The sequence below is a fragment of the Vicugna pacos genome, chromosome 7, assembly GCF_048564905.1.
Source record: "Vicugna pacos chromosome 7, VicPac4, whole genome shotgun sequence".
In the NCBI taxonomy this organism is placed as follows: domain Eukaryota; kingdom Metazoa; phylum Chordata; class Mammalia; order Artiodactyla; family Camelidae; genus Vicugna; species Vicugna pacos.
Window position 1 is genome coordinate 41,778,404 of NC_132993.1, and position 25,900 is coordinate 41,804,303.

Genomic DNA, 25,900 nt, shown 5'->3' on the forward strand with positions numbered 1-25,900 from the left:
TTGGTTTCAATTTTAAGGCTTGCTTTTTTTTTTAATCCTTTTAAATTTAAGGTTATTTTAAAAATGTATAGCAGCCAATATTTTGCAGACACAAAAATTCTTAGGTGCTGGGAATACAATTGTGAACAAAACAGAAAAGTTCCCTGCCTTCATACATTCTAGAGGTGAAAGCAGTGATAAAGAAAGAAGGAAACATGTACTGTATGGTCAGGCAGTGATACGCCTGAGAAAGTTATGTCATGAAAAAGGTAAGCAGGGTGAGGGTTGGAGAGTGATGGAGGCGCTGTTTTGGATAAGATTGTCAGGGAAGGGTTCTTTGATAAGGAGACAGTTGAGCAGAGCCCTGAGTGATGTAGTGGAGGGACCTCTGCAGGATCTGGGAGAAGAGCTTTCCTGGAGGAAGGATCAGCAAATGCAAAGACTGTGCCTGGGGGCAGGCTTGGTGCCCTCAGGAAAAATCTTTGGGCTGCTGTAGAAGGAGCTTATATGGGCGAGACAGGCAGATCATGTAGGGCCTTGTTGCGCATGGCAGAGAGGTTGGACTTTATTCTGAGTGTAAAGGGAAACCACTGGAGGGATCAGAGCTCACTGAAAGAGTATTTAGAATCAAATTCAGTTCAACACATATATATTGAATATCTGCTGTGCCTGAGGCATTGGACAAGTGTTGGAAATTCAATGATTAATAAGACATTGACTCTAGCCTAAATCTGAGAGTCTAATGATAAGCATAATGCAAAATGAAAAGTACAATTGGAGAAACAGCTGTAAAGACTAGTAGCACAAAGTGAGCACAGACAGCTCCTCACTGTGGGATCCTCAGGAAAGGTCGAGCAATTAAAGTGGATTTTGAAGGGTGAATATGGGTGTATTAGTCCAGGCTCTTTTACCTGCAAGTGACAGAAACCCTATTCAAAGTGGCTTAAGTAAAACAGGGGCATCAGGCATGGCTGTATCTGGGTACTCAAACCTTGTCATCAGGATTTTCTCTCACAGTCCCTCAGTCTATTCACTTGGCTTTGCACTTCATTGGTTTCATTCTCAGGTAAGTTCTTTTCACCTGGGCCCTTGCCCCACCACCCAACTCCAGAGGTCTATGTATGCCTACCAGCTCAACCTCCTTCCCATATTCCTGAGTCTCATGTGATCCTTTTGGGTCCCATGCCCATTCTAGAACTAGTAACTGGGGTCAATGGGATGGAATATACAGATTGGCCAGAATGGTGCCTGAGGCCCACCTCAGTGCCCTGGGAGGTAGGAGATCACCTTGGGGCCTTTACCCCTGAACCACAAGGCCTGAGAGTGGGAGATGAGTGGTCTCCAGAGGAAAATCTGAGTGATAATACCAGAAGGAGGGCTGGAAGGATGCTGGGCAAGCACAAACCACAGATGTCCATTCTAAGGATGTCAAACTGAAAAACAGTCTCAGTTTTTCCAAGGGAATGGCAAGTTAAAGGAGCTAGGAACTTCCTTCTCTTCACCTGCTTTCTTCTCTTTCTAAACTGTCTGGAAAGGATATCCTGACTGTTTAGCATGTTACACTTTAGTCTTTTTTTAAGCCAGTTATCTAGTCAGGATTGTTCAGGACCTCCACCAGTAATTCCCTGCTGCTCCTTGTCTTTTAACTCATCTCACAGGCAGGTCGGGGAACAGGGCATGAAGTGACACTCCTGTCATCTTGGTAGCAGCCTTGGAAAACGCCCAGTCTTCACCTCCAACAGGAGAGCGATCTGCTTAGTGTGTAATTCCTTGTCTTGCAAATAATGCGGTGATGTTGTTAACCATGTTGTTGAACTTTGAGCAAAGCTGCCAAATTCTGGATGAAAAATTTGACTTGTCTCCCTCTTGTCTGCCTGTTGGTTTCATGCGTGTAATTTCCAAATGTGTGTAGGAAAGGAGCGTTTTCTTTTTACATTCTCTGCTGCTGGGATGAATACTTGTAAGAAAACCTGTGGCTTCCAATGATGAAAGAAGATGTGAAGGAGGGCAGGCAGGGACTGGGGTGGAGATGCAGTTGCTGGCAACATTATCTTTGTAAGAACTGCACAGGAGATGTTAAATCTGGGGGCACGTCTTTTTCTAGGAGGAAGAGCACTAAATAATGGCTTGCTGGTTTATTATGAGTAGAGTGCTGGGTTTCCCTAGTCTAGTTTGTTCCATCTGGTCATCTGCTTTAAGGCTAGGAGGCAGAATGGAGTAGAAGGAATTCTGGATTAATGACCAAGAGACCTTCATTCATTGCTGGCTTTACCTCTCTGTGGATGAGTTCTTTAACCTCTCTGGGCCTCTGCTTTTCATCTTAAAATCAGACAGGCTGGTTGTTAAATTAAATCACTTCCAGGGATATTTTACTTTCTGGGATGTTCAACTGTAGTTACCTAGGTGTATTCTGGAAGTATCTTGATCCATGTACAACTGCAGATTTAACAAACTACCAACCCACCCTCCCTGTCTCCACCATCAAAAAAAAAGTAATAGATTTTTTTTCAAGAAAGGGAAATCCTGTCTCTTGTGGAGACTGAACAAATAATGCTGCTAAATTCATAGAATTGTTCTTGGAAAATAAATGTGTAAACTCAGAAATGATTTTTTGCTTTTCATTCCAAGTGTACTGGCCCTAAGTACCCTCCACATTTGTGTGCTGTGAATCAGGGCAGCCTGATGCTCCGAGGGGCTGTGAGAGCTGTTCAGCGCCCTGCCTGTGGAGTAAGGGAGTCTGGAAGTAATAACGGTACCTATGGCATAGGGCTGTTTTGGGCTCTTAATTAGATAATCCTCCTCAAATATTTAGCAGAGTGACTGGCTGTAGTATGTACCCAACACAAGATGACTGTTATTACCATTGATGCTGAAAAGCTGGACAAATATATTATGGCTCCAAAGCATATGGTCTAATGCATGCAAATAGGGGCTGAGATGTGTAAAAAGCTCTGCTCTCTGGTTTTTGGTGTGCGGCGTTGTCTTCCCTGTGATTCTGAAGTCATCTTTAAAAGAAGTTGTTGGGTGCATCTAGAAGGTGATGGTGGAGTTCAGAAGTTGATATTAGAAGTTTTGGATGGTGGCAGAATGTGTCGGGACCGACCCAGGCCCCTCACCCCTGCCATGGGACCACACGAGGCCACAGCAAGGCGCGGTGTGGACGTGCGGGGGCGGGGTGGGGGGGCGGCGGCGACCGAAGACCCGCTTTGTCTCCTTCCCTTCTTCTCTCCATTTCTGCCCAGAAATTCCACCAACTGGAATTAATTTTCTCTAAAGAGAGACAAATGTGTCTGTAAATCACCCTCCTCCGGGCATGAAAAAAATGTACTTCAAAAAGAAACAAGCTGCGTTTAATTCACATAATTAACTTTCTTCATAAGTGTTATCCTTTCCGAGCCAGTAACTCTTAGTGAGACTGCTCTTTTTCCTGAGGTGCAGACACCCCTTTGAATCCGCTCAAGTGGATGTGGGCCCCGCTAGAAGTGAAGGCAAAACAGCCCTGGAGCTGGGAGGGGGGCAGGGGGAGAGGGGCCTGCCCCGCGATCTCTGCGCCACCAGTGGCTTTCTGTCCCCTCGCAGGAGGGAGTGCGCGCTTAGGGGTGGTTGTGGCCGTGGGTGGGAGCTCTTCCAAAACAGTGGTTTAAACTCGGCATCTCCTTGATCAGCAGGAAGGGGCCTACTTTCCTCAGAAGCAGTTTTGCAACCATGGTTAATTTGAGGGCCGAATTTGAAGCAAACCTTTGAAGCTATTTAAAAATTAGTGAGCTTAACAGGATACTTTATCTTCATCTGCATGAGCAAAGCCCTGCTGGGATCACCGAGTCTGATTTCTTTATTGAAATCATCATGGTCCACTGGGTTCAGGCGCAGGCTCTGGGTGGGCGAGAGCCATGTTTGTTTAGTTTCGTTCATACCATGCTAGGCACAATATTTAGTGAATGTTATAGAGTGGCTTCATGCACGGCAGTTGCCAGATAAAATAAAAATATTGAGGATTTATCTCTTTGGCTTCTTTTCATCTCCCTTTTATGGTTCTCCTCTCCCTAGGCTGCTCCCCAGGCCCTGGGAACCTTCTTTCTACTCCCCGATTTTCCAGAGCCATCCAGTGCCTTTCCTCCCACCCTCAGCCTTCCTTTCCTCGGCTCCCTGGTGCTCAGGTTCTGTTTCTCCGTGGTTCCTCCATCCGCATCGTGACTGTTCTGCTTCTGGCCCCCATTCTGACTTGTTACCAGCTCACTGCCCAGTAGAGAGAATCTGATAAAGTAAACTTATTCCCAACGTACTTGTTTTGAAGAGAGGACAGAGCCTGCACCATAGAGAGAGACTTGCAGTAGGGGAATTGCAGGCACTGACATAGCAGTGATGGGGTGGGATGGAGAACTATTCTAGCGATAGGCCTGTACCCCTTTAACGCAGGCCACACCTTTATTCTATTAGCTCAGGGTTTTGATCACTGAATTTGGTAGTTAGAAGGGAGCCTTCAAGACTCCAGTTTCCTTGGGGGTTTTTTGTAGATCTTCTTTGAGAATATTTGCTGAAGAGTGGATCGTATGACAGGCATGATGCTAAGCAATGTTTCATGCATTATCTTGTTGAATCCTCACAGCTGCCTTATGAACCTGGCACTGTTATTTTCATTCCCATTTTCTAGCTGAGATGACTAAGGCTTAGAGAGGCTGGGTAGACTTTACAAGTTCACTCAGCCAAGACTGGAACCTAAGCAGCCAGACTCCAGATCCCAAAGGCTGTCGTCAAGGGACGGGCTAAGGGTGGTTACCCCTCTCAAGGAGATGCTGTCTGGAACATGGCTGCGCTCCCCTCAGAACTGCACTATCTCCAAGACCCGTCTCTTCCCCCAGAACAGATCCACTGTCTGTACAAGGGAGTCCAACATCCCTTCCGTATTTTATGCAGAATCTCTAAGGGTTACCAACCTTATGCAAACAGAAAAGAAGGTCCCCAGCGTCTTGGATGTTTCTGTCTTTCTGGCCAAGACTTAGTTTTAATCATAAAGACTTGGCTTTGATCATAAAATTTTATGGAGTAAGTGGAAGTTTCAAGTGATATAAAGGCTTGAAGTCCTTGGAATGCAATTATTTCTCAAAGCTTGGAACTTGTTGAATTTTATTAGATAACATTTGAGCTGCTTTAACTCTTGTGCTCATGACAGATGTCTATTTTCAGTTATGATCCTCTGACTTGCCAATATTTTCTTTTAGAATTGAAAACGGATTTGTGACTATTTAATGAGTTTAATATTAGAAAAATCAAGGTTTAAGCTACAACCTGAAGAAATGAACAAGGGCATATGGAAATGTTTGCTAATTGAGCCTCAGGCTTTTGGATAGCATATCTAAGTCAAATCAACACATATTTACTATTTCTTTAATTACTTGGGAAGGAATATGAGCAAATCAGAAGGCATGATAATCTTTGTCTGAAGTGAGCTACCACGCTGGACCAAGCGGCATGGTGACACAAATGGTACCTGATTAGGTGAGATGTCTGGGCTGGGGACCGGAAATGCTAAGTTAAATCTATTATGCAGCTTCAGCCTTCTGAATTCTGTCTGCAATGAACAAACGGTGGACTCAGTTTGTTGACTGTGGGCCAGTGCGTTCATACCCTTTATTTAAAAATCAAATTAACTGTAGTCTTTAAACAGAAGCGTCTATTCATCTGCTCAAGTCACCTGGCTTTAAGCTGGGTTTCTCCAAAATCGGCACTCAGATGAGAGTTCGGGAGAGGTACATCTTTTTCACCTGTATTTGTCACCGATGGAATTATTTTTAAAGAAACATCCTTTTCAAAACAAAATAAGAATATACCCCTTGGATGGCAGTACATACTTTTGCATAAATTTATGTGACTAAAAGTTGGATACAGATCAAAATGTTTTTCTTATATGTCTATTCCTGTAGATTCTGAATTTCTTTTTAAGCTCATAGTCAAGAGAAATAGATGTTTAGATAAAGCCATATTCTCATTAGAAGCCTTTTTTTTTTTTCTTTCAATCGCAGCAGTGTGGTCTTGAAATTAGATGACGCATGGTCTAGCAATGTCTAGGAAGTTGTAGAGATTACCACAATACCAAAGTTCCAGCTTCCCCCATTCATTAATTTTCTGAACTGGCCGTGTTGAGGCCACACCTCCTCTGTCCTCAGAGGAGACCATGGTGCTGAGTGAAGTAAGATTCTACCCCAAGGCTCCATGATGTCAGGGTTGCCCTAGCTTAATCCTGTCCTCTTGTTTAGCTGCATCGTGTGTAACTCCATTCAACATAGACTTTTCATCAGTTTTTGTGGTTTTCAATGTGTGTAAAATTCTCTTCAAGGCATGTCCCCCTGTCCCCTCTCTGATCGCCCCTATACGCGGGGTGGCCCTGCCATAGTCTGTGCTTGGGGACAGCTAGAGGACATGACACTGCTCTGACTCTCTCCAGAAGGGCAGCCCGCCTTGATTCCTCCCAGGGGCCATGGAGGAATTCTCACCAGCCCCAAAGTGAATTCTTCAGAGACATTCATTCCAGCTGGAGTGGCTGGGGCTTTGGGAGCAGAGCAGGGAAAAAGGACACAGAATGACCCTGACTATCTTCGACATGTCATTGCCAAGGCTGACAACTCCTCTTCTCCCATTTCCAGGCAGAGGTGAGGAACTAGGGCCAGTGGGTAGTGACACTTGGTGTCCAGGTTCAAAGGCCATTGCTCATGATCACCAGTAAAGATTCTGCGTGTTTTACCATAAAAGGCCTATCTGGAAGCAAAACAGAGAATGAATCTAACTGCATCTACTTTTTTTTTTAAATAAACTTTAGTAAGAAATGTAGACGACTGAGAGTAGCTTAAACAATAGTAACTGCTAACATATGTGAAGTTTCTGCAAGAGGACATTGTTTCCATTATAGTATTATTCTCTGACGGTGTTTTTTTTTTTTTTTTCATCTGGGGAAGCCGATTGAAGCTTGATTTTAGATATGAATTTTTTTTCCCCTTAAAAGTAACCGGGTGGCAGGGGTACAGTAAGTCTGCTATGAATGTTGTTGAAATGTGTAAGAAGGGAGAGATTCAGACGGAATACACACAATTACAAGTTTCTTTAAGTCCAATTGCATTGTGCTTTTACACATCTGGGTAATTAACCAAGCATTACATTCTCTCTAGACTATTTTTACAAGTACAATATGCTCCTAACGTGATTTCCATTAGGCCGTTTCAAACATTTAAGAACTCAGAAAGATTGCAGACGGAGATTCAAAACCACTATTCAGCTGCCATGTTGAGACCTTTTTCTCCCGTGGGGGAAATAAAAGACTGAGAGCTGAATTCTGAGATCCTTCTGATGTAAGAGGAAAACTGGAGGTTTATTGCTTCTTTCAGCTCCAGCAAATACAAGCATATCCAAACATACCCTAATATCTCTGGCCCTTCTTGTCAGAGGTGAGCGCAAAATACGGTCACCATGGGGCAAATGAGCCGTGCAAGAACAGTGCTGGGAATGCAGCTTCTTTACAGATTAGGAAGGAATAATTACTAAGGGCAGACTGAAATCCTGCTGTGTTGATTGCTAACCAAGTTTGAATTATTATGTTTGATAAATATGTTTATCTGGCTGAGTTCCTCATTTGAAGGTCACTGCTGAATTCTAAAATAGTGTGTGTTCAGATAGCTTCTGGTCATGCTTTTCCTCTTCCCTTTTATAATTGCTTTGATGCTGTTCCGAGCTTTTATGAGGCCAGGGTCTGACCCGCTGGTGGAAGGTTACTGTTAATTCACAGACTTAGGGAGCTTCATTGGCCAGCTGCTGCCCACATTGGTGAACACGAGCCAGAGATCAGAGAAACCACAGGGCTGATAGTTGTGGTTGCTGTTGCTTTAGTCGTTGTTGCGGACAGAACTCAGAACAAAAGAAGCAAGAGTTCATCAAATTACAGAGTCACAATGATAAGTCCTAAGGAGCCATTTCTGACCTAGCAGACAACGACACCTACCTTCCTCCCAGGAAGAATGGGGTTCTAGTCTATTTAAAATATATCCAGAAAAGGGAAAACTGGGTAAAAAGTAAAGCATTCTTGAGTTATTTTCTGGTTGTCTTTTAAAATGCTTGCGGTGGTCAGAGAATCGTTAAATTGAGAAACAAATGGTTCAGGAAGAATAAACAAGCCTGATCTTGAAGAAAAAAAAAAAAGAAATCTGTATCAACAAGGAGAATGAAAAATAATTGAAATTTCACTGTAATGTTTCAGTGTCTATTTTCCATAAAATAATCCTATAATTGTCTGCTGTGTGATAGCCTGAGTCACTCAACCAGGGGAATGAGTAATGACAACAGCAGTGAAGGATTTGTCACACTGACATAGGGCAAGAAGGTGTGTGATAGTTTTTAGAAAGCGAAAACTGAGGTAAACGTCATCATTGTTAGCTTAGCAGATGTGGACTGAAAGTTGAGGGATGTGTTTTGCACGTGGTTATAGAAGTACCCATTTCACTGGCTCATTTTTTGCAAATGATCCACTAAGCAGGTGTGTAGTGGATAAACGCAAGGGTGGGTCCCAGCTTGGGGGGCTAGAGACCCACAGTCTGTTCCAGAACTGTTGACTGAAATTTGATGTGATATGAGAAGTGGGAGTTGTGGAGGCAGCCGTGCCTGGATAGAATTCAATGTGGGCACATAATTGAAATGCATAGACCTTTGTTTTCATCATTTTAAGTATAGGAAGATAATGTTAACTTCACATTGGTTCAAGTTAAAATAGGCAAAATAACCTGTTCATAGTAGAAGCTCAGAAACTGAGTGGATATTCCTTCTTAATTTCCTGCCTGAATACACCCCAGATACATATGAGGGTCGCAAGGGGAAAGGTGCCATAAAAATGTGGCTGTGTTAGCTTAAATTTGTCATCACTGCCTATAAAGTACATAGCCTTCCACCTCAAAACGAGTCAAGAGACATGTATTATTGCCAGGTCCTATAATAAGACAACTTGAATGATAACATCACTGGAAGGTACAATTTTTAGCATTTGTACTAATTTCCAATAGAGAAGAAATGTTTATAAGTAATGTCAGATGGGTCATTCATTTATCAGATATGTTTTTATGTATCTACTATGTGTTGGGTAATGTACACATTGTGGAAATAATAAGCCACAAAGTGGTAAACTTGGCCTTATCACATTTGAGTTAAGTTTTCCATACTGTATTTTCAAAAGAAATTATGAGTTTTACAAGTTTTATGCTTTATTTGTCTTTGTGTCTATTCAAGCATCTACCATGATGCCTTTGACAGAAGAGTTGCCCAATAAACCATCGTTGAGTGAAGACTGTATGATACATCTTTACCAGTGAAATGATTACTAAAGAAAATTTGCTTTTGGGGGTCAATTTACAAAAATTTTATTTAATAAATGTTCACTTACTGTCCTTAAAAAGAGAATATAGCAGAGTTATACAACAAACCAAATTTCAGACATGTAAACACATCTTTATATGACTGCATGGAAGCTAAAATGTACTCATGAGTATGAGTGGGTAAGTCACTTTGATTCAGTACTTTGCCTAAATAATTATTGTTACACCAGAAGGCTGCATCAGTGAGGTAACCTTGTAAAAATTATGTGCATTACATTCTTCTATCATAACGTGGAAGGGGTTTAGGATTTGAGGTAGGTCAGACCAGAGTTAATTCTGACTCTACCACTTAACCTCTCTGAGCCCCACTGTCCTCATGTTGAGATGGGAATAATGATAACTCCAACAAATGATTATGGTATGGAATAAATGACAGCTCTCCGAAATCCTCAGTCTTTCAGCTACAGGCCCCCGAAGAGCCTTGGAAGTGTTGTAGAAGTTTTGCAGACTCACGTGCAGCCACATGGTGCACCTAGTCTGTCTTTAAAAATACATGCACTGCTGTTTTTCAAATGCGTGTAGGTTAATTCAAGACTCATTCATTTAACAACTGTTTGTTGAGCACAAACAAATAAACAGCATCAGGCACAGGAGGTGCACTCATAAACAAAACAGACAGATATCCCTGTGTCCATGGATCTACTGTGGATAAGGGAGGAACAATACACAAGATAAATAAGTAAACGTTTTCGGGAGACGGATAAAGATTAAGATGAAAAAGGAGAGAAGGGGAATATAAACTATCAATAAAAGGGATGTGGGGGGAGGATATAGCTCAAGTGGTAGAGGACATGCTTAGCATGCACGAGGTCCTGAGTTCAATCCCCAGTAGCTCCTCTAAAAGTAAATACATAAATAGACCTAATTACTCCCTCCCCCTGCCAATAAATAAATAAAATTTTAAAAATAAATAAATAAATAAAAGGGATGTGAAAATTTTAGATGGGGTGGCTGGGGAGGGCCACCTTCAGAAGTTCTCACTTAAAGAAATGAGAGAGTTAACCATATGAATATCCGGGGACCGTTCTAGTGTCAGGAACAGCTAATGCAGCAGCACTGGCAGGGGGACCAATAGACATCACAATTATGATTTGGTCCAAGAGGGGTTGGAGATGAATGAGCAAGGGGATTGTGGGGACGATGTTAGTGATGAGGCCAGATCACATCAGCCCTTATGCCTCAGAAAAAGCCCTTTGCTTTTGCTTTGAGGGAGATGGCAAGTCATTAGAGGGTTTGAGCAGAGGAGTGGCATGATCTCATTTTACAGACCACTGTCTTGAAGTTAGACTGGATGAAGGTAAGGGCAAAAGCAGAGCCCCACTCCTCAGTGGGGGGCACTACTGCAAGAATCCAGGTGAGAAGTGATGGTGACCTGGAGCAAGGTGATGGAGTCAGGGTGTGAGAAGACACTGGGTTCTGGATGTGTTTTGAGAGAAGAGGTAGAGTGGATAAGGTTCGCTGATGGACTCTCCTGCGATGGGAGTGAAAGAGGCAAAGACCGGCACCACGATTTTCGGCCGAAGCAGTTGGAAGAACAGAGTTAACATTAGCGGAAGGGAGGCTGCAAGGAGGGCTTGGGGATCGGAGGGCTTCACCTTGAACGTGTGAAGTTTCATGTCAGACATACAAGTGGAGATGGCAGGAAGGTGACTTTTTAATGGCAGGTATACAAAACTATTTTTAAATATTGCTGAACCAATAGTAGCTTTTTCAGCATCATCTAAAAGCAGAATTATTATCATGTTTGTGTCTGCAAAACGTTTTGAAATTGAAAAAGAACCTTGTACTGGAAAAGCTTGGGAGCAGATATAAGTTCACGTGACCATTTTTGTAGCCAGTAAATATTTTTCCCTTTCATCTTCCTTTTATACATTAATTTTGAATTTTACATCATTATACAGATTTTTGAAATCTTAATTCTGTCCTTGAGATTTTTTTCCTTTTGAAATAAAGCTTGCAGTGGAACTTTCCGGTAAGAAAAACCCTAGGGGTGGCAGAATTATATTCAGCGGTGTCCGTGTTATTTTCTTTTGGAAAGAAATTAGAGTGTTCACTTATGACATGTTCACTCATTATTTTTTGTGCTCCTAACCTGTGACTTGCATGTCACTTGGTGCTATTAGGGATGACCAAAGAAGGAAGGTACAGAACTCTTTGCTATCGTGGAATTAACAATGTGAAGTTAAGAAATACAGGATGTGTCCGTGGAAATACTGCTTGTTTTATAGTGATTTTACTTAGCAGAAACCCCTCATTTTGGTAGCATCAATCTGTGATGGGTCATTTTAACGTCTCCCTTTCTCAGTCTTATGCCGGGAAATACGTGCCAGCCATCGCCCACTATATCCACATGCTCAATCCTGTGATGACCACGAAGATCAACCTGAAAGGAATTGCTCTCGGAGATGCATATTTCGATCCCGAGTCAGTAGGTGGCTCCTTTGTCCTTTGTATTTTGTTCTTTCAGGAGATTAAACCCCCTTTAATCAGATGGAGGCTCCTCTTACCCTAGATACCTAACTTAATAAAGGGAAATACTGTGGCCCCGTTGACTTTCTAATCATTTAAATCTTCTAATTTTTACCAAATGTTTTACCGTGTCAACTTACTATGTCAGCCTACGTTGGCTGCGAGCGCAAGTGTAAGCATGTGTATGTATGTTTGTGTGTGCATGTGTTTGGTGCTCTTGTGTGTATGTGTGTTGTAAGAGTGTTTGTGTGGTGTGTGGTTTGTGTGTGTGTATGTTTTGTGTATGTGTGTTTGTGTGGTGTATTTGTGTGTCATGTGGGCATTGTGTGTGTGGTGTGTATGTTTGAGTAGGGTGTGTGTGTGGTACATGTTGTGTGTTGTGTATGTGTGCACTGTGTGCATATTTTATGTATGTAGGGGGTGTGTGTTGTCCTGCACCACTAACTCCAGCATGAGATTGACAAATTACAAAAAGGTATCTTGCCGAGCAGGTGGGCTGGGCGTCCCTCATGTCCCTCTCTCTCCCTGTGGCGTTTGTGTTTGCCCCTTTTCTCCTCAGGTCATAGGGGGCTATGCAGCGTTCCTGTTCCAAATTGGCTTGTTGGATGAGAAGCAGAGAAAGTACTTCCAGGAGCAGTGTGACGAGTGCGTGAAATACATCCAGGAGGAGAAGTGGTCTGAAGCCTTTGAAGTGAGTCTGGGGCGCGCGCTGCCCTGGAGCAATGAGAACCATCTGAGAAGGTCCTCAAAGCTCTGTGGTGCCTGGCTTTTTGTTGTTAGAGAAGGTGTATCTGTGGTGTGTCTGCAATCAGGAGGTGAGATGAGTGGGCTCAGAATGAAGAAAAGAACAGTCTGGGTTCCTTTGCATTTACTTTGGCAATATTTTAAACCTGAGATCACCGCGGGGTATTTATCTAACTGTGTCTTTCATTAACTGTTTCTGATGTCTAAATGCTGCGTAGCCCTCAAGGCATCCCCACCATAAGGGAATCAGATGAGAGGAGGCAGCCTAGGCGGTGGACCCACGTGCTTCCACATGTGCTCAGACCCTTCGGAGGGTGATATCCACACATGGGGCTCCAGCTGAAGAAGTAGCCACGGGGTAACAAATGTCACATGTTCCTGTGTGTCAGGAACAAAGATGATAAAGGGTGATCATTTGAAACTTCTACAAAGAACGATTGGTATTTGCAGACATTGTCACATGGCTCTCCTAACACTGAATTTGAGGATAGAATAATATGGTTATATCCTTCACCTCCCCCCCCTTTTTTTTTGGTTGTTTAAAACATAGGACTATACTAACTACTAGGATACAGGAGGGGCTTGTCTGTTTGGCCAATGCAGACAAAGATCATGTGTAAACCATCTTCCTTGGGGGTTTTTGCCACCTTTGCCATAGAGCCGTAATGTTTGCTGCATTAGTAAATGAGGCAGAGAGTGAATTTGGGGACTTTAATCTTCTTGTTATTGGAAGCACATCCTGTCACAGTTCACTTAACAGCATTGTTGTTATTAAGGCTGAGGCCTGATGTTAATAATCTTTTAGCTGCTGCAGGTCAGCTGGTTCAGATCAAAACAGGAGACATACAAACTTATGGAGAAGGGTGGGGTGACAAAGTTAGGCTCCATTTTACAAATAGGACGCCAGGGCCCCACCTGAAATCCCCCAAGGCAGTGACTGCCCTTGCTATGAATCCTGATAGGATCAAGCTGCGTGAGTGGTGGGGCTCTCCGAAAGTCCCGAGCCAGCCTGCAGGACGCCGACAGGCTCCCCTTTCCGTGTCTGGACACCTGATGTGGCAGCAGAGTGTAGATTCAGAATTTCTTGTGCAGTTGTGAGTGCAAGGGAAGAAGATCTTATCAGGGACGTGTTGGGTTATTGTTCAACTTGAAATCACAATATTTTCAAGACTGGCTTTAGGCTGTCTGCTGTGGTAGGCAGAAAGGGTAAATAGGAGTAAACTTTTAGAATTAATATGAAATGTTGCATCACGTCAGACCCATCTGGAAGTGAGACATTTGATGTGTTTTTGAAGACACATACAGGGATTAAGCAATGTCAAGAACAAGAATATTTGGTAGACTCAGAGGAATAAAGAAAGCAGAAAGATGTTTGTGAGCGATCCAGCAGCCTCAGCACCCACAGGATTAACGAAGCTGTTGAAAAGTTCAGGTATTTTATGTATTCAGAGATAATGAGAAGATGGCCCATGAGGAAATAGAGTCTCTCCCAAACCAGTTGCACCAGAAAATAGAGGGAAAAAAAATCCCTTCTCCAAAAAAAAAAAAAAAAAAAAAAAAAACCTTGAAAGTATGCAGTGTCTCTGTGACCAACGGTCCAAATCTTGAGTGAGAAATTAAAAGAATGTTGCTTTCTCAAGGGAAATAGATAAAATGATACTTAGGAAAGTAAGCATGTAGAGGTAAAATATGTTTCAACTTATGCAATAGAAGACTCCAAGAAATCCTGAAACCCAAGAGAGTACAAATGTCAAAATCACAAGCCTAAATAATGAAGGCTTTTTGATGTTCTGATCCCTTAAAATGATTTAGTTAATCAAAAAACAGTAACTCAGAGCTGGAGGGAACTTTAGAGATTGCCTTCCCACCCGACACATGTCCACACACATCCACATTTCACTGACAAGAATGTTGAGCCCCAGAAGGGTGCAATCCATTGCCAAAAGCCACATCGTAGATTGTGGCAGGCCTCGAGCTAGAATTATCCCCCCAGTTCCCACCCCAGTATTTCTCCTGTGGTCATTTTCAGGCCTTCTATAAAAATCCTGGGACGCCTTAGAGGTATCGTGAGATATGCAGTGGCTGATCTCTGGTCCTGTACTGTCTCCATTACCATGACAATGTTCTGGATCAGAGTTCTTTTGGTGAAACAAGTTTAGACCAAAAACTGGATCCCCCTGGTCTTGACCACCCACCTTTTTTGTTTGACAGTAAATGATTTTTGGCTCCTTCTAAAATCAAATCCATTCTTAAAGATTGAATTTATGTTCCCATTGGTGTTGAAGATAATTTCTAATGATGAATTCTAAAAATGCTGCATGCATTCAAGACCACTGCCAGCTTACAGTGTCCCCTCTGGGTGGACAAATTAGAAAAAGACATCTCGTCTGGGCTGCCATAGTCCTGTGGGACTAGGGTTTAGGGTTTGGCAAGTAGATGCCACCATTGTGTGTGGATAAAAGGTGGCTGTTTCCTCCAGACAGCCCTAATCGAGGTCATCCAGCCTGGCAAGCAGGTTCTCTGGTTCTGCCCCTTCTCACGCCTCAGCCAGGCATCCCTGTATAGTGCACGTTCTGCACAGCCAGATGCAGTGGCCCTGAGCAACCACAGCATTGCTAGAGCATGCTTACCACCCTCCATTCCCCCCCCCACCCCCAGTTTCCACATTAAAGATCTTTTTAATGCTTGGTCCCTAACCCTGTGGCAGTAGTAACTTGGCTAATTAAGTTGTTTCATATTTGAAAAAAAACTGATCTAATAAAATAATGAAGCATTATATGAAACTCAAAAGGATAGCAAGAAAAAAAATGAAAGACTAGGAGGGACTGCAGTCTGACTGTTGGGGAGCTAGTATGTGTGGGGTTGAGCGTGCAGGCTGGAGGGTCATGGCCGGCATTTGATTCTCACCTCTGACATTATTAGTGAAGTGTCCTTGGCAAGGTACTTGGCCTCTATGTGCCTCCATTTCCTCACCTGTAAAATGAGGACACTAACATCTTAGCTCAAAAGAAACCCAAATTCGTTCTTGGTAGATGGTTTTGAAAATGTGCTGGCCACTTCTTAAAATTCTTTTACAAGAGCCCCTTACAGCTCAGTGTCCTCATCCCCAAAGATCCTGATGTTCCCAGCCTCATCTGTGACTATTCCTTTCATCATCTTGCTCTACCCAAAACCTGCTTCTCCCCACAGCCCTCTTAAGTGGAGACTGTGTTCTCTCTTTCTTACTTCATACCACTTGGTTCATAGTTAGAGTATGCTCCTTATTGCTGCTTCCAGATCATGTTTCCTCCCTCCTAAAGCACTGAGCTTTGAATCTCATGTCCTCACATGATACCCGCCCCCCTCCTTCTTGGAGTTATCTTCCAACCTCTGGCTTACGCCTTCTCATTCTCTGAATATTTTGGCTCCTGCCTCATTGTCACTTTCCAGCGTTATTCTTGCCATCATTTCTGGTGATGAACTCTCCATATTGATGATCCTCTTTAATGCTTGGCCCCTCAGTTTCTTAGTCTCCTCTCATTTAGCGATCTTCTTCTCTTTACCTTAGCTGCTCATCCCCCCCAACCCCCTAAACCAACAGTCACTCCACAATCTCAGATTCAACAGATTCAAACATGTTCCTCTAGCTGCCACCTCCCATCCTCCCAGCTCACTTCTCCAAATATGCCAACTTGAATAGCTGTCCTACAACACGATTGTCTTTCTGGCCATTGATCCCACTACCTCTCCGTGATCCCCCTACCCCCACAAGTCTTAGCTTCTCTAATTACCCAGTTTAAGCCCAAGGTCAGTCATCACATGCATTCCTAACCTATGCGCCTTTCACATTCCTCCAACTCCTTTGGTCAAACCACAATCCAGGCTAAATGCGCCTCTGCACTGCTCCATGCCTGCCTCCACGCAGGTCAGCATGACCAGAGAAAAACGCACAACCTTGCAGACTGCTCTCACCCTCAGCTGATGACCAGGTCTTTAATGTCAGAAGTCCAAAGATAACTCCCACTGATTCCAAGCACCTGCATGTATCTCCATATCCTCGCCCTCTCTGCTCATACGTGGGTGAATGGTCAACGATCATGTTATGGTGACCCCTCCCCACAGAGCTCACTCCCGCGGTGGGGGCCTTTGGGCTTGCTGTTTCCTCTGCCTGGAATATTCCTTCCCTAGGTTTCTTCGTGGCTTGCTTCCTCCTTTCCAACAGGTCTTGACTCAAATGCCACCTTCTAAGTGAGCCCTGTTTCCTCCTCTCTGCAGTGTCCCCTGCACCCACGGTGCACACTTGCGCGCACGCACCCATGACACTTCCCACTCCCCTTCTCCGGGTTAGTTTCTTCCTTAGCACTTCCCACTCTCTGCTGTACTGCGCATTTTATCTATTAATCCATGTTTATTGTCCCCTCTAGAATACAAGGTCTGTGAGGGAGTGCTTTTGGTCTGTCTTATTCACTGCTGTTTCCTCGATGCCTCGGACAGTGTCTGTAGCACAGAGATGTTTGGTAATTGGTTGTTGAATGAAACATTGCAGGAACTAAACAGTTATTGAATAAATAAAATGACAAATGCCTTTATATTTTAACCCACCCTAATGTTTTCCTTGTTTTTTTCTTCCCTCTCTCCCAACCTAGTTACTGGATAAACTGCTAGATGGTGACTTAACAACAGAGCCTTCTTACTTCCAGAATGTTACAGGATGTTCTAATTACTACAACCTTTTACAGTGCACGGTAATGACAACATTTTAAAAAACCATAATAGTGTTTGCTTAAAACTTTTGGCAAAACCAGCTTCCTCTGATTTGGAAAATATTATAGCTGACTTTACACTAGACAAGCATGTCCAAACTGTTACTGCATTATTTGGTCTACAAATCTGTATGATTTTTTACCCTACCAGTGTCGTGTACATTATATAATCTGACCATTGAGAATATGTGATATTCCAGATAACTCCAAGAAAAAAATCTCTTATTAACACAATTTCCCCCTAGTAGAGCTTGCTATACAGATGTTCTTTTGTGAAGGATAGAGGCCAGGATTGCAGTTCTGGGTATCAGGTCCCAGAGCTCCAAACCTGTAGTGAGTTTCTTGAAAATGCCTACATTATTTGTTCTGTACTTAAGACAGCTTGGAGAACCCAAACTGCCAAAGCCTTTATGAAAATATTTGCTTTGTCTTACTTTTAACTTAAGATGTTTCATGCATTTACTGTGGCCCTCACTTCAAGCCCTCTGGAATATTTCTCGAAGTATTCAACTATTTTCTTGTGTAAAAGTGGGCCAGAGTTGATGTCTTTTGTGTGGAATTAATGAAATTAGACAAAGGGAGCCAGAGTGCGGACTTGGCTTTGCATACTCTGTGCCTAGTGTATATGACTGTGCATTCTGTTTTTAAAACTGCCTTATGTGTGAACTATTTTGTAAATAAAATATAAAGCTAATTTCAGTGAAATTTGCCAACCCTATGGTTTTGAATTTAGAGTCCACCAAGAGAGAAATATATGCTAGGCAAGAAAAAAACAAAATCTGTGATTACATTTTTCCTTGCAAACTAATGTATTCACAGCAGAAGTTGTTGGTGATTCACAGAATGGCTGATGTCAAACTTTAATGATTTTTTTTAATCCTTTTGTAACTTTTTTGAAACAGCATTTACTCCTTTTTTTTCTTTTAGCATAATGAATATTCAGAGACTTTTGTGCAGTCTTTTTTAAAATAAGGCTCATGGATAATTTTTCTTTTATGTCCTTCATAAAGTATCATCTGTTTTTACACTTGATATATTTTTCCCCTTAAATCATGGTCAGCTAATTATTTGACGTGTGTGGTTTTAACACACAGCAGAAACAGAAAAGAAATCCTTAGATTGTCATACACCACATCACCTCCTGTCCCCTTATGTCCATCTTACCTTCTTTCCCGAGAGCCTCCAACAAGGAGCCAATTGATTTTGATAATATCATCTCTTCATTTTCCCTATCTTTGCCTTGAATGGGATTTTTAATTGGAGTCACAGGTTGCAAAAGATTAATTGTTACAAAAAGGAAAGTCCAGCATTTGCAAATCGGGTATTGGCTCCGAGAGTATCAGATCATCCAGATTTGTTTAGTGAAATTTAAATTTCCCCCAAACTCTCGAGTTAAAATGTTGCGGGTAGAGACCAGTTAATAATCATGTCGCATCTTGTTCATTGTGGTATATGTTATGAGAAATTTGAAGCTTTCCCCGGTCCTGTTCCCTGATATCTTTCTGATGCACTCTTCTGCCAGGAACCTGAGGACCAGAGTTACTTTGAGAAATTTTTGTCCCTCCCACAAGTGAGACAAGCCATCCATGTCGGAAACCAGACTTTTAGTGATGGAGCCAAAGTTGAAAAGTACTTGCAAGAAGATACAGTAAAGTCAGTTAAACCGTGGTTAACTGAAATCATGAATAATTACAAGGTAAGAGAGTTACCTCAGTTATGATCTATTTTAGGAACTTTGCAGGTTACCCAAAGCAGAAGTGACCTTCTTTTATTTGTAATCTGACTCCTGCCGTTTTTCACTTTTATGATGTCTTACAAATGTAAATAACAGCCCTGCATGGTTTGATTTCTTTGAATTACAGGGGTTTTTTTTTTCCCCTTCTAATTAAATCACTTTCCCCTGATAGTTCCTAGAAATGAAATTCTCTTTGGCACATGCCACCTCTCATCATTTCTTGAGGAAAGAAGGATAGCAGAGCCGAGAAGATGGCTGGCCTTGTGTAAGCCAATTTCCTTTATTGTTTGCTCTGTAACATTAATCCCAGTGAAGTCAGGGATAAATGAAATCAACTGGTTCTTCCAAAAATGCATGTTGCCTAATAATTGCATTCATTCACATCGCTCAACCACAGTCTTTTCAGTGTCTGCTTTAAGCCAGACATTGTGCAAGGGTATCAGGTGGCGGGGATGAATGAGACATCCTTCGTGTGCCTGTTTTGAGGCACATGAAGCCAAGCACTGTGCTGTCTGATTGAGATGCTCTGCCTGATTGGCTGCTGGAGGCAAAGGAGCTGTGGACCCTAGAACTCTCACCGTGAGGGAAGGACACCAAGAAGCAGGTGACAGAGGGAGTCACCCTGTGCATTTCTTTCTCACGACTACTCTTCTCACCTCCCCCTCCGACCCTCCAGGACTCTTACCATTTGTCTTAGGCGTGGTCTGTGGGGCACCTCGGCAGGATAAGTGTGCTAGTGATAGAGAAGACCCCCAGCCGAGATGATCCAGTTTCTCTTAATTTCCCGGCAAGAGTGTTTGGGATGAACAAAAAACAGGGCATCCAGTAACCAACTAACGAATTAGACAAAAGGCAATCGCTCTTCAAGACACTTTATTTCTCTCTGTCAAAAAATTTTCCTAAGATGCTGCTCATATTTGAATTGGCTCTTCACTGCCATTTTCTGACATAAGGAATACACATTTTTTTCTCAGCCAAGTGAGGAGAGCATGGGACATACAGCTCACCTGAGGATGTAAACTCTCCTATTACTGGCTAATCGTCAAACAGTGTCCAATTGCTTGATAAAGGAGAATACACTCCTTAAAGATGATCTTGCTTTTGGATATTTAAATATCTCTGTCTCTGTTTCCCATATCGCCGAAACCTGCCAATGTGAATTCCAGTGAAATCAGACTATGTCCTAAACTGTCAAACTATGAATCAGTTATAAGAAAAAGAGAATAGATTAGTGGTGCAGATAAACCATATTTCCATAGAGAAAGAGAATAAAGTATGCAGTCAGTCTGAGTACAGAGCAAAAAGTGGCTGTTCTTAAACAGGCTGCATATTCAAGGCTCCAGCTGGCATGGCCCACAGAGCAGGAATTATCCTTGGCTTGTCTGTTAATGGTGGTGAACCTCAGTGTGTATGCAGTGGAATCAGGACAACCTAGTCTGGCTTAAAACATTAGTACCCTCATGGTTGTATTTATGTAATACTCAGTACTAATTTGTCGTACAAAACAGTGCACATGTTTCTACTCATAAAAACGTGAAAGTCTTTTTCCAGTACTCGATTCATTTTAGCTGATGTGGAGTATCTCTGACGGGCTGAAGAAGACCTTCGTTAGTTTCTGGGAACCAACAGAACTCTTGTAGTACATCAGTTTCTGTATAGATTGCATGACAGCAGAATCCCTTTCTTGTAATGACCTACAGGAGACGTGTACTCAAAGTCATTCTTTCAGTAATTTCAGATGTTTGGTGGTAAATTGAAATATCATATTAGCAATCTTCAAAATAACTAGAATGAGAAATAGCTTGTTGGATGTTAGAATTCTTCATGATCAAATTAGATCACAAAATCATCAGTATTCCTAGGAGTTACTTATAGCACACGGTGGCTATAAGCATGGACTCTCCAGCTAGACATTTTGAGTTTGAATTCTGGTTCCACCATTCACTGGCTGTGTTCTTTAGGGGGAGAATATTTAAACACTCTGTGCTTCAGCTTCCTCATCTATAAACTAGGATGAATAATAATAATACTTATATTTAAACCTCTTGTGAGGGTTAAATAGATTATGTATGTAAAACACTTACAGCAGTGACTGGTGGTTAGAAAGTGTTTGAAAATATAAGCTATTACCGATGATGTTCATCACCTTTTAGTAGAGGTCTTTAAGCACCTGCTATCTACAAAAGTTATACAAAAAAAACTGTGGGAAACACAAAAATAAAAAGATTTGACAGACTTCTGGGTTCTAGTCCCATATATAAGGAGTTAGAAGCTACCATTCTGTCCTAACAACAAGTAAAACGCTGAACAAACTGAAAAATCAACAGCTCCTCTTGGATCAGTGACAGAATTGAAGTCACAGGGCAAACCACTTCCTCACAAATTGGAGAGACAGGCAGTTGGACACAGAGAATCACAATTTTTCTAAGCAGAAACCCATAAGCAGAAATCTCCACAGGAACTAGTGCCAGGATAGGAAAACCTGAACTGTAATTCCTGAATTATTGGATGCTCAGTGTGGATAAACCTGAGAGTTAAAAACCCCAGGGGAGTCCAGTCATGGGATGGGGCACACTTTTGTGAGTTTTAGCTTCAGGAATTCTACAGTGTCCTCACAGTGACTATTGGAGAAAACTCCCCTCTGCTTCTGGCAGGAAGAAGTAAAAATAACCATTTTGAAGTAGACCAGAGCATTCTGTTTTTCGTAACAAGACCTGCCCTCAGGAAACTACTTTACCAGAGCCTAGCCCATTGAGATTTTATCAGAGCCTAACCTACCTGTGGGAAGGGAAGTGGTCAACTTCAGCTCTAGCCTTCCACGTGGGGGAAAGGAAATACCCAAGTCTGGCCACCTTTAGATATGATGTCCCACCTAAGAGGTGAAGGAGGAGCAACTGCAAAGCACTGTGTGAAGTTCAGTCCAGGGGCAGAGGCTCCTGAAAGACTGAGACCTAATCACGGGACTACAGTGCGCTTCCCCCAGCCCCAGCACCTTACCGTCAGGTTACAGGTGGCTTAGTTACCATAATTCCCTTTATCTGGTACATCATGTCCATCTTTCAACAAAAAATTACCAGGCATACTAAAAGGCAAAAAACACCCTTGAAAAAGACTGAACAAGCATTAGAACCAGAGTCAGATATGACAGGAGTGTTGGAATTATCAGACCAGGAATTTCTGAAAACTATAATTAGTATCCTAAGGGCTTTAATGAAGAAAGTAGACAGCATGCAATAGCAGATGGTTAATGTAAGCAAAGATATGGGGATTCTAAGAAGGAATGAAAAGGAAATGCTAGAAATTAAAACACTGTAACAGAAATGAAGAATGCCTTTGATGGATTTGATGTGTTCATTAGCAAACTATATAGCTTGAAGAAAGAATTGCTTATCTTAAGGATATGGCAATAGAAATTTCCAAAACTGAAAAGCAAAGAAAACAAAGGCTAACAATACGAGAATATCCAAAAACTGTGCAACAACTATAAAGGTATAGCATATGCATAATGGGAATGCCAGAAAGAAGAGAGAGAAAGGAATAGAAACAAAATTTGAAGAAATAATGATTGAGAATTTCCCCAAGTTAATGTCAGACACCAAACCACAGATCTAAGGCGCTGAGAGAATACCAAGTAGGATAACTGCCAAAAAACTAGGCATATCATATAAAAACTGTAGAAAATCAAAGATAAAGAAAAAAATTTTGAAAGAAGGCAGAGGAGAAAAAAAAACCTTACTTATAAAGAAGCAAAGATAAGAATTATATCTGACTACTTAGAAGCCACATATATATTATAATATATTCTTTGCATATATATGATATATACAATAAAATTTTGAAGAAGGTAGATTGTGATTAGTACTTTGCAGAGATTTAACTGACCATATTGTGAGCATGTGGACTACTTAGTATGGCCATGTCTTTAAAGGCCCTCAGCACACTTTGGAGAATTATGAGGCATTGTGGTGGAGACAAGGACACCGATCTGCTCTCACAGAGAATTCCATTAGTTTTCTTCACTGGTAGACACTGATTACATAATCCAAAATAGCAGGTGATCAAAATGATCTTTTTCTACCTGGCTCTATATGCCCATGGGTGGGCAGCAAATTTACTTGCAAATCATGTTACAGGTCCCTGATGGTGGTGTTCAAGTATGTTTAGTATCTGAAGCCAAGTTGCCTGGAATTTAAGTTTTCCCTTTTACCTCCTAATCTGTGAAATTCTCTCTCATAGGCAATAAGCATTGAGAGGGCAGCCATCTTACCTTATTGTTCACCACCCTCTCCAGGACCCAGCACAGTGCCTGGCACCCAGCAGGCACTCAGCAAACCTTAATTATGAAAGAAGAATGGTCTTGGGAACAAAGGAAGTGATAACAGTCTTGACAGAGAGTAGATGTTCTTAGTACATTTTATTTCCTATACTCTTTTCCTACCGTTCAGAAACTGCCCTCCCCTTCAGCTGTGGTCCACTTTGCTCCCTATGCATTAGAAGCACCTGCGAAGCTTTAGAAAAATAATCATGGCCCACTCCACGAAAGTTCTGGTTTAGTTACCCAGTACAGCAACTAGGACATAGTTGTGGGCCATAAACTAGGAAGGAAGGAGTGATGGAAGGAAAGGAGGGAAAAGGACAGAATGACAGAAAGACAGACGGTCTGTTCATTTGTACCATAAGCTGTCTTTATAATAAACTTATATTCAATTTTAGTAAGTGCAAATAATTCGCTACTCTAATTGCCATTGCTTATACTATGCATATTATGTTCCTTCCTCTTTTAAGCAGCATTTTAAAAAAACACAAATACATTCATACATTGATTGTAGGATGTATCCTGATTTAAAAAATAATAATAAAATGCAGAAGGGGATGGATAGGGCATCTCTAGAATCTAGGAAATGCAGGTCATATCCCCGTAAAAGCTACGGGTTTTTAAATCGCTTGCTTTTTGTAGAAGTCCCCTGGTCCTTTGTCCTGTCTGATAAAGAAGTTACATTGTTCTTATGCAGATTTTTGCTCAAGATTCTGATTATTTGTTAACCACCTTTTCTCTGTCTGGTTAAAGTTCTTGCCTTCCTAAAATATATGGGCTGTATTTTCAAAGAATCAGTGTACCTGAGAGAGAGAATGTGTGTGGGGCGGGGGAGAGGAAGGCAAGAGTGTATTTCCTGTGTGGAAACCATCATTTGAAAAAACAGGAGCTGCAGCTCTATACATAGAGGCCATGTGGATCCAAAGCAAAACCTTGCCCTTGGATTTGAGGTTGCCTTTGTTGCTAAGTTGTCTGGAAGGCAGTTTTAAGAGGTACCATCTCCAAAGGCCCATACCTCCACATGCTTTTGCTTTTAAAGGTTAAATTGCCTTTGGGTAGGGCTTAGTTTGCTGTGTTTAAAGGTTCATCTAGTCAGGAAATTGTAAATATAAAGTTACATTTCCCTGTCACTTATCATTCTGCAGCTCATTACATTTCAACTAATTGCATCTTCAGAATTCAGGATCTTAATGTTTCTCAGCCTCACTACCAGACTGAAATCTTAACACCCAGGTCGTTAGACTTTTATTTACGTATCCCAGGCTATCAAAAGATCTTCGTTTGAAAATGGGCAATTCCTGGTTAATGGATATGACTTAAAAGTTTGAAAGGTAAATATTTCGAGTAAATCTAACTCCTTTTAGCCGTCATTCTAATTGCTTGTGGCATTTTCCTTAATAACAGCTTCTGATGGCAAAATGGCAATGCTAATAGTGCCAGGAAACTAGACTTGGTAAATGTCTAGCATACCAAGAAAAAGTTAACACTCAAAGTGGGCCCGATTCTTCAGGGGCTAAATTGGACTCTGAGCTTCCAGCAAACCATGATGGGAAAAGTCCAGCTTTGTTGATTGTAAGCTAACGTGGTCACTTTTCTTCCCAACCCTTTGAAGACCAGAAAGAGAAAACCAGCACCATTCAAATGAAAAACTTCTGGGAGGAGGAAGTAGCTCTTAGGGAAGCATAACCGAAGAGAAGAAAGCTAATCCTGGGACATTTCTTTTATGTAACCATCCTGTCGATAAACCATCATCACTTTGCTGGCGAATAAAAATAGTGCACATCTGAAAATCAGTTATACTGCAGAGTTCCTTGGGAACTCATTTTACCTGTTTTGGTTATAATCCACGTGTAAGAGAAGCATTAATTTTTTTTTTTTAATGAGGCATGCTTCTTCTGGGCTTCTTTGATTTTTAAGCATTTTGGTGAATAAAAGGAAAAGAGAATACCCAACAGATGTTGATTTCACTCAGACTTGCCATGCTGTTGACACCTTTCCTTGTTCGTCTTTTAAGGTATATGGCTGCTGTCCAGTAGAAATGTAATGCAAGCCACTTGGGTAATTTTAAATTTTCTAGAAGGCACATTAAACATATAAAAAGAAACAGGAGAAATTAACTTTAATAACATAATTCCTTTAACCCAGTGTATACAAAATGTTTTCCAACATGCAATCAATATTAAGAAAGTATTCAGATATTATACATTCTTTTCTTTGTACTAGGTCTTCACAGTTCAGTGTATATCTTAGACTTAGAGCACATCTCAGGTTGGGCCAGCCACATCTCAAGTGCTCACTAGCCACGGGTGGCTAGCAGCTGCTGAGGTGATCAGTGTGAGTCAGTTCCCATATAGGACTTCACTGTTACAAACTGCAGCATTTCTTGTTTGCTTTCTGGGGCTGTTTCTTACTGGTCAGGTTGTATACAAATGTCTACTTGTTAATTAAGTACATTTAATAATGTGGAAAGACAAATTGGTTCCTTGACCCACCTTTTAGTAGGGTGGGA

At 41.8% G+C, this 25,900-nt stretch overlaps 1 protein-coding gene across 9 annotated transcripts in view; it reads left to right on the top strand.

Annotated features, from left to right (window-relative positions):
- The window catches only part of CPVL (carboxypeptidase vitellogenic like), a 111,376-nt gene that overhangs the window by 46,726 nt on the left and 38,750 nt on the right, over nucleotides 1–25,900 (top strand). For all 9 annotated transcript variants that reach the window (XM_015237290.3, XM_072964755.1, XM_015237291.3 and 6 more), the window contains 4 exons: nucleotides 11,692–11,814; nucleotides 12,415–12,546; nucleotides 17,225–17,323; nucleotides 18,864–19,037. In XM_015237290.3, coding sequence (XP_015092776.2) covers nucleotides 11,692–11,814; nucleotides 12,415–12,546; nucleotides 17,225–17,323; nucleotides 18,864–19,037 — 528 coding nt within the window. The remainder of the gene's footprint in view (nucleotides 1–11,691; nucleotides 11,815–12,414; nucleotides 12,547–17,224; nucleotides 17,324–18,863; nucleotides 19,038–25,900) is intronic.